The following is a 15227-nucleotide window of genomic DNA, read 5'->3' on the forward strand; positions in this document are numbered from 1 at the left end:
GTGAGCAAACGTGCTCCCAACAGCCTTGCTCTGCCAAACTGCGACGCGGCACCCGCGCAGCGGGTGCGGCTAGCTGTTACTTGAAACAGAAGGCGGCTACAGCAACACTTGACTGCAAACGTGGGAAGACGCCGGTAAGCCCTCGGCGTTTCTGTGTCCCGCTGGAGAAGGGGGATCAGCTTCCTTTTCTCCCTCAGAGCGAGTGGTGGGAGGGGCAATCGGTCTGCAGGTGTGCCGTGGCGCAGGGACTCCTGGTTAGTTGAGTCCCTGCAGCGGCACCGGCGGCGCTGGTGAATGGAGCGCGACCCTGCTCCCTGATGTCCTTCCTAGGGGCTGTGAGCAAACATGCTCCCAACAGCCTTGCTCTGCCAAACTGCGACGCGGCACCCGCGCAGCGGGTGCGGATAGCTGTTACTTGAAACAGAAGGCGGCTACAGCAACACTTGACTGCAAACGTGGGAAGACGCCGGTAAGCCCTCGGCGTTTCTGTGTCCCGCTGGAGAAGGGGGATCAGCTTCCTTTTCTCCCTCAGAGCGAGTGGTGGGAGGGGCAATCGGTCTGCAGGTGTGCCGTGGCGCAGGGACTCCTGGTTAGTTGAGTCCCTGCAGCGGCACCGGCGGCGCTGGTGAATGGAGCGCGACCCTGCTCCCTGATGACCTTCCTAGGGGCTGTGAGCAAACGTGCTCCCAACAGCCTTGCTCTGCCAAACTGCCACGCGGCACCCGCGCAGCGGGTGCGGCTAGCTGTTACTTGAAACAGAAGGCGGCTACAGCAACACTTGACTGCAAACGTGGGAAGACGCCGGTAAGCCCTCAGAATGTGCGTTCCCAATTGTGGAGCAACACCGCACTCAGGCATTTTTTTTGTAAATATCCCGACAATTTTATATTGTAAATCTTTGGGATTAGTGGCGAACCCCAAACCTGTGATGCATAAATAACTGTTCTCCATCTCAGCTGGTAAGCTCTCTCCTCTCAAGACCTTTTCTCTGTTAGAATGTCTTCTCTCTGTTTTTAAAAAGGTATGTCTCGGTGTATATGTTATGAGGTGCCTTCTTGAATACAGCAGATGCAAATGTATGTTTTGTCTAAATGCCAAGCTACGATTGATAACTGATCACAGAAAGACTGGGCACAATGTTATTTGACCTTGTACAAGATGTTCAGAGTCTGCACCGCGTGGACACGCCGGTGTGCGTAACGCAGCGCTTTACAAGTGTCCCAATAATAATAATAATAATAATAATAATAATAACAAAAACGTGCAGTTTTTCTAAAATAATGTTGTGGCACAAAAAATAAACGTGCTAAGCGTAATGTGTGGAAGGCAAAGCAGCCTGAATGTGGAAGCAAACTAAAATATGAGCAAACTAAGTGGCTGGGCCCTTAAGGAAACACTCAACAGGATGGCAGGCTATGATTTCAGCTATGACTGACACTAGCGATTAGAGCTTGCACTGCCATTGTAGGGAACACTAGGCTGATGAACAGTGGCAGGGCTAGTTTTGTTCGAGAATCAGGGGCAAGAAAATGTATCTTCATTGCAGTTCATATAGGAACTGGTTCAGGGGACCCAACTGTGACAGTTGGGACTATTATCTCTCGTGTCCTGGGGCCACATTATTATCGGACTCAAACTGAGCCCTAAGTACACACTTTCGGGTGAGTTAGAAACTTGGAATTCCACAAAGCTCACAATAACAATTAGTATATTAATGCTGAGCCAGTGTTTTTACTTTTAAAAAATCGTGCCCTGACTTCTGCTAGCTGAAATTAAGTGGCAGTAACGAACAGGACACCAAATAGCTGCCTCGGAACACCTTACTTAGAATTGTTTTACTCTTTCTGCTGATCCCCAGCACGACTCATAGGTGTGCGTCTTCTGCGATTGCCGTTATAAAACCACATACACCGAATGCACAGGGAAGAAAAGGTGCCGTTTCCATGTGTAACGTTTTATTTGTGCACGCCTTCGCCTCTCGACGTTGCCAGGAAGCTGTGGAAATTGAAGGACGGTTGCCATGCGACTCGGATACAACAGAGCCCGGAGCTCCGCCCATCCGAACCCAGGCTAGCAGTACACCGAGTCGTTTTTAGGTCGGGGACTTTGTTATTGTACCGCGAAATCCAGGCTTGCCCGAGGTGAGAGGCTGTGGTGGTCCCAGCTTATACACAAATCATGCCTCCTCCGGAAACAATGTTCTGTGCGCAGCAAATCAACATTCCGCCTGAACTCCCAGATCTCCTGAAGCAATTTACCAAAGCTGCTATTAGGACCCAACCCCATGATGTCCTGCAGTGGTCTGCTGCGTAAGTATTACCTTACGTTTTTTTTTTCACTAAGTCTGCGTCACACTGTGCACACTGCCAACAAAGGACCTGCTTTAAGCAAAGTCAAAGTTCCTGCTATCATGGTTACGAAAATGTGAGTAGCACAGTCTAATAGTGCCTGTGACTAGCTAGGAAGACGGCATTTTTAGGTGGACGCTTACATCTTGGGATTCACATTTGCGTGCTTTCTGTTTGCTAATGTATTTGTGTTAGGCTGTTCAGCTTGAGTTTGTCCCTTCACTAAAGCTACCCGTCATGCCACCCGAGGGCCGTGGCTGCAGTGGTGTGGTGATAGATATGTGTCACATCTTGCTCCCTTTCTGGTTCATATACCACCCTTTCAGTTCAGAGGTCTTGTCATCAGTCTGTGTTTACATGCCGCAGACCGCTCCTCCGAACAATAACGCGCAGACATGGTATCGCTGAGGTGTGCCAAGCCTCCATCATTTGTGGTCATCGTCATAGTGGCGCAGAAGTATTGAGGGCTGGCTTCAAACGGGATCTTTTTCTGGGCGAACGGTAATGGGATGTGTTTCATTGTGAGCGATTTTTGTGCAAAAGTTTGGGGTTTTTCCCAACAGAAGAATATTGACTTTCCCCGGCCTTAATTGTTTATTAAATGTCAGAGGCCGGTTCACTTGATTGCCCAGAAGAAATCCCCTCTGTTTAGTGAAACTAGCGGCGCTTTCGGGAGAGCCTTGAAGGGACCAGCTGTAACGTGCCTTATTATATGAAGCTGAATTACATTGTTATTCACTTGTGAAAAGAGGTTCGTCCGATTGCGCACTTTGTATTAGGCTATGATGTGGCATTATGCGCATATTGTTCAAAGAATTTGACATTTTCATCTGCGTAGTCTGAGGTAATTTTCGAAAAAAATGCTTGTCTTTTTATTCTGCAGGCCATGCTGGTAAATTACAACGTATGCGTTACTTCCCCATATCGGAATGTGTGCATGTGAAAGGCAGTAAACAGCAATGTTGTCACTCTGTAAAGAGCCCATGCTATAGCTATTGTATTTCACACTTTGAGACAATACCAGCTTTCTATTTTCCATAATTGAAGTAGATTGTCCACCGTGGTGGCAATTTCCATTTTCAGTCCACAATGTCGCATCTACTTGTTTTGGTCTCCTTGTCTATGTTGACACTCACAGCCCTACAGTGGATAACACAGCCTTATTTTAACTACTTATGTGTAGATTTCTGTGTTTATCACTATATATTTCTTTTACTGTAGACTTCCCATACTAGGTACCCTAGATTCAGTAGATGATTGTATATAGACCCTTCAATATTGTATATCATTTTAGTTGATAAAGGATTTCTTGATTGTGCACAACTTCAGCGTAAATACTGCCTTTGATAAAGTAGACAGAAAATGATTTTGGTGGAAATTAGAAAAGTGGGGCATTTCACCAAATCTTTTGAAGGCAATAATGTCATTACACGAGGACCCCTGGGTGAGGGTCAGTACAAGCGCCCGTACAGTCTCCCCCAAAATAAGCACTGAGAATGGGCTGAAGCAAGGGTGCGTGCTGGCCCCCACCCTCTTCAATTTATCTACGGCGGACCTGGAAGAGGCACTAAAAGGAACCAGTTTAATAGCCCCAAAATTAGGATGTGTGAGGCTTCCCGTTCTACAGTGTGCTGACGATACAGTCATATGGGATCATACGAAGGTGGGACTACAAAGAGCATTAAATGCACTAAACAGTTTTAACATCGCAAACAACTTGAAAGTTAATCAAGGGAAAACCAAGGTAATCACTTTTGGGTCCTACCAACGGAAAAAGAACGTACAGTGGCAACTTGGAAACAATCTAATTAGCCCGGTGCCTTCATACAATTACTTAGGAGTCTGGTTCACGGAACGGGCCAAGGCGAATGTACATATAAACCAGCAGAGCTCTAAAGCCAATAAGGTCACCCACTTATTAAGACAACTAAGCCAGAATTTGACCAGCCCATCCGCCAGCCCTATCCTGATAGCTCTAAGAGCAAAGCTCCTTCCAGCTATTAGCTACGGTCAACTAGCCTTCCCCGGGAAATTGGACACTCTCCTCAATTCAGCCTAAGACAAGGCATACAAGTCGGTGCTACATATACCAAGGTCAGCAAGAAAAACTAGGCTAAGTCTGGAGCTTGGCCTAGCAAGGCCAGACCTGATCTGCCAGGGGGAGATTATAAAGTTATATTTAAGAATATTAAGGGCTCCGGCTAATTCCTTAAAAAATCACTTGATATCTATCTTCGAGGGGCCAGGCTCGGAATGCATAGGAGATGCAAGAGAACCAACTTTCCTCTTTGGTCAATAGTAACATTTTCATTAGGGCAGAACCGGGAATGAAATATTCATTACTATGAGTCCATGTCTTCCTGGTACAGTCCTCCTGTCAGAGTTTACTCCATTCATTCAGAACCTAACCACCAAACCTTGACTTCCCTTCTCATTCCAAGATGGCCCCGTACCCCAGAGTACAAGTACCTCACTTCCTGGGAAGAACTTCCTGAAATAACCAAGCATAGACCGAAATCAGTGGACCACAGGGAGAGGCGGTGGGAACTCGGGACTGTGACGAGGAAGGCAAGGACTCAGAGAAATGAATATTACTAGTAACTAACCGGGCATTACCCACTCATCCATTTTCCTCCCACAGTCCTCGCGTGGGAGTATGTACCCAAACCCACCACTGATTTTGTAACAAACCAGACCAAGAAAATGCAAAACAGGTGAAGTTTAATGAAACAAAGCATACTGAAATCATGCCGCAGGAAAACAGCAGAACTCAAAACAGCGGTACCAAAGTTGGAAGAGACATCTCGAGCCATGAGTAGACGTTAGTGGGGCATGTATGTGTGGGGCTGGGCCCAGGTGGCAGCAAAACAAATGTCCCGAATAGAAGCACCCTCAAAGGATGCCCAGAAGACCAAAACCCCACTAGTAGACCTCCCAGGGAAAGACTCAAGGACAGACAGGCTGGTCGCCCAAGGAATAGTAATGTGAAATGGCCAACTTAATCCACAGGGACAAGGTAGAAAGGGGTGACTTGCAACCCCGCCAAACCATGGGAGACAAACAAGGCATCTGACTTGTGGAACTCTGAAGTGCACCACAAATAAACAGAAAGAGCCCAATTAACATTCAGTGAATGCAAACACATTTTCTCATCAGAAACAGGAGACTGAGAAAAGGTGGGCAAAACAAAATCTGAATCCAAATGTAAAGAAGACACCACCTTGGGAAGGAAGGTGGGACAAGGCTGAAGCACCAACTTGTCTGGAAAAAAAACAAAGGAAAGGAGGGAAGGACAGCAAAGCCTAGATTTCTCCAACCTGCCTCCCTGAAGAGATGGCCACCAGAAAGACCACTTTGGCAAAGAGAAACTGGAAGGCCGCGGATTCCATTGGCACAATGGGAGCACCCTGCAAAACCAAAGTCAAGTCCCAAGCGGCACCAGGAAATGCACCACTGGCCATCAAAGAAAACAACTTTGCAGCAAATGAGCTGCCAGAGGATTTGCAGACAGCATTGATTTCCCCCAAAACATCTGAACTGTCGCCCATTGACTATGAAGGGTAGAAGCAGACAGACCCTGCTGAAAATCATCCCCAAGGAACTCCAAAACTGCAGGAGGCTTCCATGAAGAAGATATCCCACCATCCTTGTGAGAATTTGGCCTGGCATGTGCTGTCCACTAGTTATAGTGGGCGCCTTGCAGCAGTCCAAACAACCCTTATTGATGATAGGTTTAAGACAACATTTATTGAAAGCTATCCTAGTAGTAGCTATGGAGAGCAGCCTTCAGGCAAAATCTTGAAGGAGTGTAAAGCAGCTTGGCTTACCAGATTATAACCTCTTGAATGACTAAATGAAAGGAGAACCACACAAGGTATATATAAAATATATGTATTTATTTCTAAACACTCTCTACTAACCACTTTATGAGATTAGAGAACAAGATACACAATATCAATACGATAGAACTTAAGTAAATAGTACAATATACAATGGGCCCCACGGGGAGACCAAACCATATATTAAGAAAGTGGTATAAGAACCACGAAGTGACTAGACACAGTGCCTAGAGCACTTAGAATCGCTGGGACCCCAGAGAACCACCCAAGGCAGTGACACAGGGGAACCACGGGGGATGCGTGCAGTGTGAGAACACAGCCACGAGCTCTGTACAATCCTATGGGAAAGTCGCAGTTGGAAAATTAAAGATTAAGGACACTTCAGAGAGGACTTGGAGCAAACCCTTTTAGACTTAGAAGGTTCGAAGGCCAGGACCCACGTGAGTACTGGAGTACTCGTGTTACCTCACCCAGGGAAGCAGGGTGCATAGGTGCCAAATGGTGTCGGGAATCGTCGCTATTTTCAATGGTGAGTTGCTGCAAAGTACTGCTGCCGTGGGTAGGAAAAGGGTCCGGTGCTATGCAAGCCTGGATCAGAGATGTGAAGAACCTGAAAGCAGGGGGGGGGGGGCAAAGTCTGGGTCACTTCAGGGTGACCAGGGGCACTGTAGACCAATTCCCACCAATGTCGGGTGTTTCAGGTGCGATGAGGTGAAGCTTGACTCCGCTGCCATGGGGACCAGAAGACATTGACCAGAGTCTGCAGGTGAGCTGTCCCACGAAGGATGTTGAGTGCTGGAGGGGTCGGTGTCCGGATTGGAGACCAACAAGCCTTGGCAACAGCAACTTGCGCAATGAGAGTAAAATGGCTTCAGGATGAACCAGCAGGGTCCCAGTGACTCCCCAAGTGATGGAGAGTCAGGGTACATCTGGAGCAATCAGGTAAGCCCATTCAGAGTTACAGTACCCTTCTTAGGGACCCACAAGTCGATGGACAAGGGATCGCAGAGGGACCTTGAGAGGAATCACCAAATACCAGCCCACGGGTCACTTGCGGAGTGTAGGCCAGTGATCTTCAATGGAATCACTGCTGGGGTTCTGGACCACAAGTAGCCCAAAGCACAGCCTCCGGGATCGTCAAGAAGCATATGCTGCTCCAAATGTGCACGGTGTCCAGGGGTTCGGGTTGCACGGTCCCCACAAGGGCTTTGGATCTCCGTTTTTTTGAGAGCATGGATCGGCCTCGGGGAAGCTTGGAAACCCACCTCCTGTGTTGCAAAGTCTTCGGAGTCCTTCAGGAGCTGCGTAGTTGCAAACCGGACAGATGCATCTTTGGTGCCTACCTTGGAGGGGAGTAACTCCATTACTCCAAGGGAGATTCTTCGGTCATCCAACGAAGTGTAGATAGTTGAAGTTCTGGGATTCTGTAGCAGAGTTTTGTCCAGGTAAATCTAAAGTCCTGTAGTCAGGGGTTCTTACTTTATACCCAACAAAGGGATGGGACATACTCTGGGGACCCACCTATGGGAAAGTCAGCATAGAGGGGTGGTTACACCTATATCCTTTGTCCAGTTTCGCGCTAGATCAGGGGCTGGTAGCGCCTGCAACTGGTTTGATCTGGACAATGCACTGAGACACCAAATGTGCCCCCATTGCCAACATCACAGCACTCTTGGAGTGCACCCACCCAGCCCCAATACACTAAAGCCTGTCTGGGAGGTGGTTAAACCTCCCTGTGACAGGACACCTATTGTCCAGCCTCGCATGCTGGAGTTTCATCCAGCAGCAGACTTGTGTCTGTGACTGCAGCGTCAATTTTGTGAGGCCAGGATTCCATTAAGCTGGTACCAGGTGTAGTGGTGTAGTCATATTTCTCCCTCTAGGAGGGTGGAATCATACCTCGCCCACCAGGACTGGTGGGGAGGTATGAATTCAAGGTGTTTGACACCAAAAACGAAATTTTTCCTTTCAGCCATTCCAAAGTTAGCATTTACCGCAAGGTTATAATGCACTTAAGAGTATATGGTTTGGCTGCATCACAGAACAACCCCAGATAATAGATTCTGAAGGCTGCAGAGGGACCCTGCTCATGCATGGGCACCCTCTCACACAAAACCCAGCACCCTTCCTTCAGGATGGATTAGGCCTGCCATAGGGGTGACTGATAGGTTTATATGTGCAGTGATATAGATATAGGGAACCTATATCAAAGAAAAGGGTGCATACACCACCTTACACCGGCTGCTGTAGCAGACCTGTTGTGTCATTTTGAGTGGTCTCTCAGGGGTGGCATAATACATGCTGCAGCCCCTGAGAGGCCTCTGGGGGCCTATGCCCTGGGTATATAGGATACCATATATAGGGACTTATAAGGGTACCCCAGATACCCCAGAAACCAATCTGTGGTGTACATGCAATCATTTTAGAGAGGAAGCAGCTAGACTGGGGTCCTGGATAGCAGTGCCCTAGCCAGACTAAAGTCGAAAAACAGTGAAACATCGGCAAAAAGTGGGGGTAACTATAAGAAGCAGATCCTACTCTCCTACAATCCTGACCCCCAGACAGTAAAATTCCACCAGTGGCATTCATACGCCTTATGGGGAGACAGGCGCTGAGACTGCTGGATGAGCTCTGCCACATCCAAAGTGCAACCCCTCTCTAAGTGGAGCTGATGTTTAGGTATCATACCACCAGCTTCAACCTGTAAAGAGAGTTCAAAGGAAGGAGAGGCTGGCATAGGGGAGACGGAAGGATCGTAATACCTAATGGGGTGTGACAGACAGACGGAGAAGACCAGTAAACCAAGGGCGTCTCTATCAAGCCAGGGCATTCAGAAGAACCTCCGTCTGGACCTTGACCACATTCTGGACCACCCAAGGGAGAAGCGGGATGGGTGGAAAACAATAAAGGTGACCCAAAGGACAGGGAACCTCCTGAGCATCCACAGCCCACACCCCGAAGAGGGAGCCAGACAATAAAAGTGGGGAAGAAGAGCATTCTCCTCAGTGGCGAACAGATCCAGCCATGGGTGACCGAACCAGTATCGGATGGTGTGAAAACCCCCCAGATCCAGACACATCGTCACCAAAGAAGGAAACCTCTGTATCAGAGCATCGGCAGGCCCATTCTCCCTCCCTGGAAGTTACACTGAGGACAGAGCCAGGAGGTGGGACTCGGCTCAAAGGCTACTCTTCTGGGCAAGGAGAAAGAGAGAAGGACACATGCTCCCCTGGTGGGTCAGATACGAGCGGACAACCTGATTGTCCATCTCCACACACACAGGTACCCACCAGCATGGGGGGAAAAAAATGAAAGGCTTTTAGGACAGCTGCCAGTTCCTTCCAATTGGAAGATTGACGCGCTTCTAGTGGATCCCATTGCCCTTGAGCTGTGGTATCCCCCAGTGTAGTCCCCCCCCCGCCTTTCCCACTGACATTGGTCATGAGAACCAGAAGAGACTGAGAAATTTGCACAGATGAAGAAGGTCAAGCTAACACTGGAGATCCTAGCAGATCTGAGGTGTTGCAGGAATCAAAGCCTTGCACAACTGAGACAACAGGTCCCAATGCCCCAGGAGATGCTGAACAAAGTGATACAGGTGTAACATGCTCCAAGGAACCAGATAACCAGAGCCAAAGTATAGGACCTATCCTCCTGACTGTGAAGCCAAGTCCTGGCAGAGGCTGAGGGGCAAAGAAGGAGAGAGGACAGATGGAAGAGGAGACTAACAACGTTCTTTGGACACCATGACTTCCCCCAAGTCCATCCAGAAGCATGCTCCAATGAACAGGAGATCCTGGGAAGGCTCGGCCTGGGACTTCTTCCAGTTGATCAAGAAGCTGAAGGCCTGCAACAGCGTGGTCACCCTGTGAACTTCCAAGTAGGTCTTGGAAAAAGAACAAGAGGTATTCATCAAGTTGTCCATATAGGAAAACAGCTGGATACCTTCAGAATGTAAAATACCCACCAGAGGAGCTAAGAGTTTGGTGAACACTCTCGGAGCGGAGGCCATACCTAAGGGCAAGACCCGGAACTGGAAGTGGTTACCCCGGGCTGCAAATCAGAGATACCAGGGAGAGATTCACCAGGACATGGGGGTCTGCATTGAGGAGATTATGGAAGTCAGGAATCCGCCCCTCCACCAGAGTGGCAGAATCTGCTGTAGGGACACCATTTTGAAGGAAACATGGGGAATGTACTGATTCATTCCCTTGAGATCCAGCACAGAGCAAAAGTCCCCAGAAGATTTCTGGAATAGGAAAAGCAGGAAATAATACCCCTGGAATCTCTACCCTGATGGAATGGGAAAAATGGCTGCCATCTGGAGCAGTATCTGAATCCCCTGAAGGAGTGTAGACAACTTTGCTGGGGAACGAGGAGCTAGAGTCTCAAAAAATGCTGAGGGGTAGTCTTGCCTGAATCTATGCTGTAATTGTCAGAGACCAATTGGACGGCCCAGGCATCAGGAATGAAACGAGTCCAAACGTCCTGAAAGAACTGAAGACACCCCCTCCGCCCCACTGACAGAACCTGGACCCGTCATGCCTTGGGGGGTGCGGGAGAGTATGTGGCAGGGCAGCGGAGTACCGGGATTTGTCACCATGAGGGGCGCCCCAGCCATGACCCCTGCCTTGAAAGTACTGGTGTTGCAGGGTTTTACCCCCGGCGGGAAAACCATCTGGAACCCAAAACCTCAGCCTCTGGAAACAGGGCGAACATGACTAAACAGCTTTCGGATCTCGGCAGACTTTTTAATCATGTCCTTTAAGTCACTGCAAAAACACCTTAGATAATGTAAAAGGCAGTTTAAGAAGGACCGCTTTCCGAGCAGCATCTGCTTTCATTGACCACATTCATATGTTGCTCCAGGTGGCAATTTCTGCTTTAGAAACACCTTCAGAAGCACAGAGACTATCAAAGGTGACGTCGCAAAGGAAGCACACCTGTGGCTCCATCAAAGGCAATAATGCTGAAAAATGCGTACCCTCCAGCACGTTCTAAGTCAAAGAATGGAAGTCCTTCAGGAGGAACTGAATGGCGTAAAAGGAGAAGGCATTTGCCTGAACAGCAAAGTTTGCGCCAGTATAGACCCGCTGATGTAAATAATTAATTTACTCTCTTAATTTCTATGCAGATAAGTACTTAATCAATAATAACTCAATCGAAATGAAGGAAAACAGAGTCCGTGGTGTAAGAGTTTCTAAGGGTTTTATTCCTCATAAAGGAATCAGGATATCATGTTCTGACCACCACACAGGATGTCAGAAGGGATAGATGAGCGCGCTGTCGTTTATTGACAATACATAGCTTATATACTTGATTTACATCATAATGTTCAATGTAAGAGGCGTAACAGCTGAGAGAAGACAAGATAACAGTATACACGTGGTGCTAGTACATCATCAAGAGGCGTAAACTAGGCGTGAACTAGGGTGTGTGCTAGAAACGTCACTGATAGGTGACGCAAGTGGGTGGCACCAAGGGGTGGTGCTAACAGAATGTTGCAATGTCAGCAGAAATCGGAAGCTTGGATGCGCGCGCAGCTGCATGACGTGTGATAGACGGGGTGCAGGGGACTTGACATTTACACTGGCGGAAAGAGACAGAAGTCTGGCATGTCAGATCAACTTGTGCTCCTATCATATCTGATATCTGATGTTTAGGAACTAAGCTATCTGGGCAGAAAGGTCTCTAGAGCAGAAGCTATTCTATACTTGCTGTGAGTGCGTGTATAAGCGCCTGAGTGTCTGTATGAGGAGCGTGGGGGCATGGGGCCTTCCATGGAAGCATGGCAACAGAGGCTATGAATTACTTGCATAAAGACAGGTCGGCCCTTTAGCCCTGTAGCTGAGGAAGGATGTTTACTGAAGCTAGCAGGCTGGAATGTATCTTCGGGGAGGAAAACAGATAACTCGAAGATTATAGTCAATCTTGGCAGGCAGCAGGCTGAGCTGAGCACGGAGGGCCGCGCTAGAAGTAAGTCAGAGTTCACGGGTACGGGGGCTGCTTGGGCAGAGGCCCTCGCAGTCAGAAGCCAGAAAAGAGGCTCGGTGGCAGAGATTCAGGGCCTACTTTCAGCCAGGCTGAAAAACGTAGGAGTACACTTCAAAAAGACGTTGGCATAGCATACTTAGGAACGGACCATCAAACCCATTCATGGTGGGTCTGAAAGAGGACAAGTTAACGTTGGACGCAAATGTATTTGCGTCTTCATAGCTGGTACAGGAGGGAAGTTACATGCACTTTTAACTCGTACATGGAGTCGGTGGGGTACTCGCTAGGGAACACAACATGACCATAAAATTTATATTACCTCATTCCCTCCTTGTTCCCTACGGACCCTTCATGATATATCGATCCTCATAAATCGATCAGTTTGTTCTTGTAACATTATATGTTCGTCTTTCTTTCTTTGACTGTTTGAGAGGCAACTGGAATGCTCAATGCAGGATGTGGCACACAGTCCACATATCGCTGGCCCACACTGCAGGCACAGGCAACAACTGAATACTATAACAAGGCCAATGCCTAGGAAGGATAAGATCTTCCATCCCCAAGCTGTTAACGTAGTCCAGAACCAACCGGACCAAGTCCAGGTGCCTGGATTCTGATGTATCTGATTTGCAATTTTATGTAAACGGGTGATAGCTTGATAGACAGATGGTGCGTTTTGTGGAATGAAAACACAGCAACTTGACCCGATGACCTTACAGGCTCCACCTCTATCTGCCAAGATGACGTCAATCACAAGGCGATTTTGAAGGACAACAGTCCGTATAGCAGACTGCTCCTCTGTTAAGTTACCTAGAGCGGAGGCAGTTTCGTTCACTACTGCTTCGAGTGTTCTCGTTAATCTGCGTATTAATTTACTGTTTTGGACAGGCCCTAGGAAGAAAAAGAATCCTTTATTGAAATCAGTGTACTGTTCCCATGCCGTTTCTGTGTAGTCGACAAGGGGAATATCTCTTTTGGGTCTATTCGGTGCTAGATTCGTATTTCTATGGTAATCAGGGGGAGCTAAAAAAACAGGTGGCAGGAGGAAGGCAATGTAACAGGTACCATCCCAATCTGGAGGCAAACGTATGTATGCGGTATGACCACAAACAAAGTAGGAATGACTGATAGCTTTAAAGGACGATTTACCATGGTCACTGAACTCGACCACAGTAGTGCATTTACTATGACCTACGTGTACTGAACCTTTCTTGCTAACACATAATTCACCTGTGACTGGTAGTACTAACATATGGGGCAGAACTGGAGCAGTTTCAGATTCAACAGTGAGGATCATAAGGCTAATTGTGTAATTACCTAATCCATATACTTCATTTTCTAGATCAGTTCCTATTCGAGTGGGAAGTCCCTCTTTATCAGGATAACAGACGTTGAGCAGGACTAAGTTCAAGTTTCCCCAAACCCAGCCCCCATCGAAAACAGCAATATCAGGATCTAAAGAATTAATTATTTTAAACCATGCTCCACAGGAGCCATTGTGAGTGAATGGGTACGGAAAGAGAGGCAGAGCTCCCTTGTAATTCTGGTAGGGAGGGAGTCGGCCACATATCCAACAGTCTGTAGCATTATTTGTCTGATGGGAATGGTGTAACATACTAATGAATGTATTGTTGCGCAGCGCAAGTCTGTAAGAGAGTTCATGTGCGGGAAGTTCACTAAAAGTGTGTTCAGCAGAGACATTGTAAGCAGATTGTTCACGCCTGAAAATAGGCCAGTACATAGGAAGCAGAATGCTGGCAATAATAATTAGAATACTCAGAATAAACATGATTATTAGTGTCACTATGCAGTGACTACGAAGTGATTTGCAATATGTTCTTCTCTTTTCCTCTCTCTCTCTAACTCGATCTAGGGGATACATGTCAGAAACTATTTAACCGATTCACCTAGGGGAGGACTTAAACAATTAAACTGTCTGACTTGCTAGATCGAAGCTTCATACGGTAAAGTTCTTGAGGAGTCTTTTCTCTTTTAGGCACAGTAACGTCTTGTGCTTCAACACAGTCTTTGGTGGGGGTGGACGAGTCAGAGTCCTGTTTCAGTCCGTTTTTTAGTTCATTGCATAGTTTGATGTGACTCGTGTGGACCCACCCCTTTCTCCCCTCGATTTTCACGGCGGTCCTGGTGGTAAGCAGAACGGTCTTTGGAGACTTCCAGCGGGGCTCCAGCGGACTTTTCCGGTCGAAATTCCGGACGAGTACCAGGTCCCCTGGACGGACCTCATGCGCCTTTACATCGGTGTTGTCAGGGAAGGCTGCGGCAACCTGTGAACGACATGATTGGAGTGCAGACATCAAGGAGGCAAGGTAATCTGTCAACATGTTACAATCAATATCAGTGATCTTTTTCGGAACGGGCGTCCCCCACATATTCGGCGGTCTGCCAAAGACCACTTCGTACGGGGATAGCCCTGATCTCGAGTGGGCGACCATTCTCATGTAGAATAGTGCCACGGGCAGGGCGACTATCCAGTCGACCCCTTTTTCCTGACAGATCTTGGCAAGACGGATTTTTAGTGTCTGATTATGCCTTTCTACAAGGCCAGCTGCTTCGGGATGTCGGACACAGTGGAACCTCCACTGATATCCTAGCAAGAGGGAAACTTGTCTCATCAGCTCGGACGAGAACGGCTGTCCGTTATCTGAATACACGACACGGGGCAAACCGTACCGTGGGAAGAATTCACGAACCAACTGTCTGGCAGTGGTCGGAGCAGTGTAGTCTGGGACTGGGTACGCTTCGGTCCAGCGGGACAGAGCACAAACAATTACAAGGACATACTTAAATCCTCTACAGCTATTCATCTGGATATAATCCATCTGGAGGACTTCAAAAGGGTGATCGGGAGGATGAAATCCACCTTGCTCAACAGGGACACTTTTACCTGGATTGAACTGACAACAGATCATGCAAGTACGCACTTTCTGTTTTGCTGCTGCTCGTAAGTGTTTGTTGTACCAGAGATTCTGTAAACTGTCTAACATGGCTTTCTCTCCAAGATGGGCAGGACTATGTGCTGTATTTA

The 15227-nt window shown here is 47.8% G+C and overlaps 1 protein-coding gene across 1 annotated transcript in view; it reads left to right on the top strand.

Annotated features, from left to right (window-relative positions):
- The first annotated feature begins 2045 nt into the window (after positions 1-2045).
- The window catches only part of ROPN1L (rhophilin associated tail protein 1 like), a 245683-nt gene continuing 232501 nt past the window's right edge, over positions 2046-15227 (top strand). Inside the window, exon 1 of the mRNA XM_086965295.1 lies at positions 2046-2309. Within this exon, the coding sequence (XP_086821421.1) occupies positions 2179-2309 (131 nt within the window). The 5' untranslated portion in view covers positions 2046-2178. The remainder of the gene's footprint in view (positions 2310-15227) is intronic.

The sequence above is a fragment of the Lissotriton vulgaris genome, chromosome 4_1, assembly GCF_964263255.1.
Source record: "Lissotriton vulgaris chromosome 4_1, aLisVul1.2, whole genome shotgun sequence".
In the NCBI taxonomy this organism is placed as follows: domain Eukaryota; kingdom Metazoa; phylum Chordata; class Amphibia; order Caudata; family Salamandridae; genus Lissotriton; species Lissotriton vulgaris.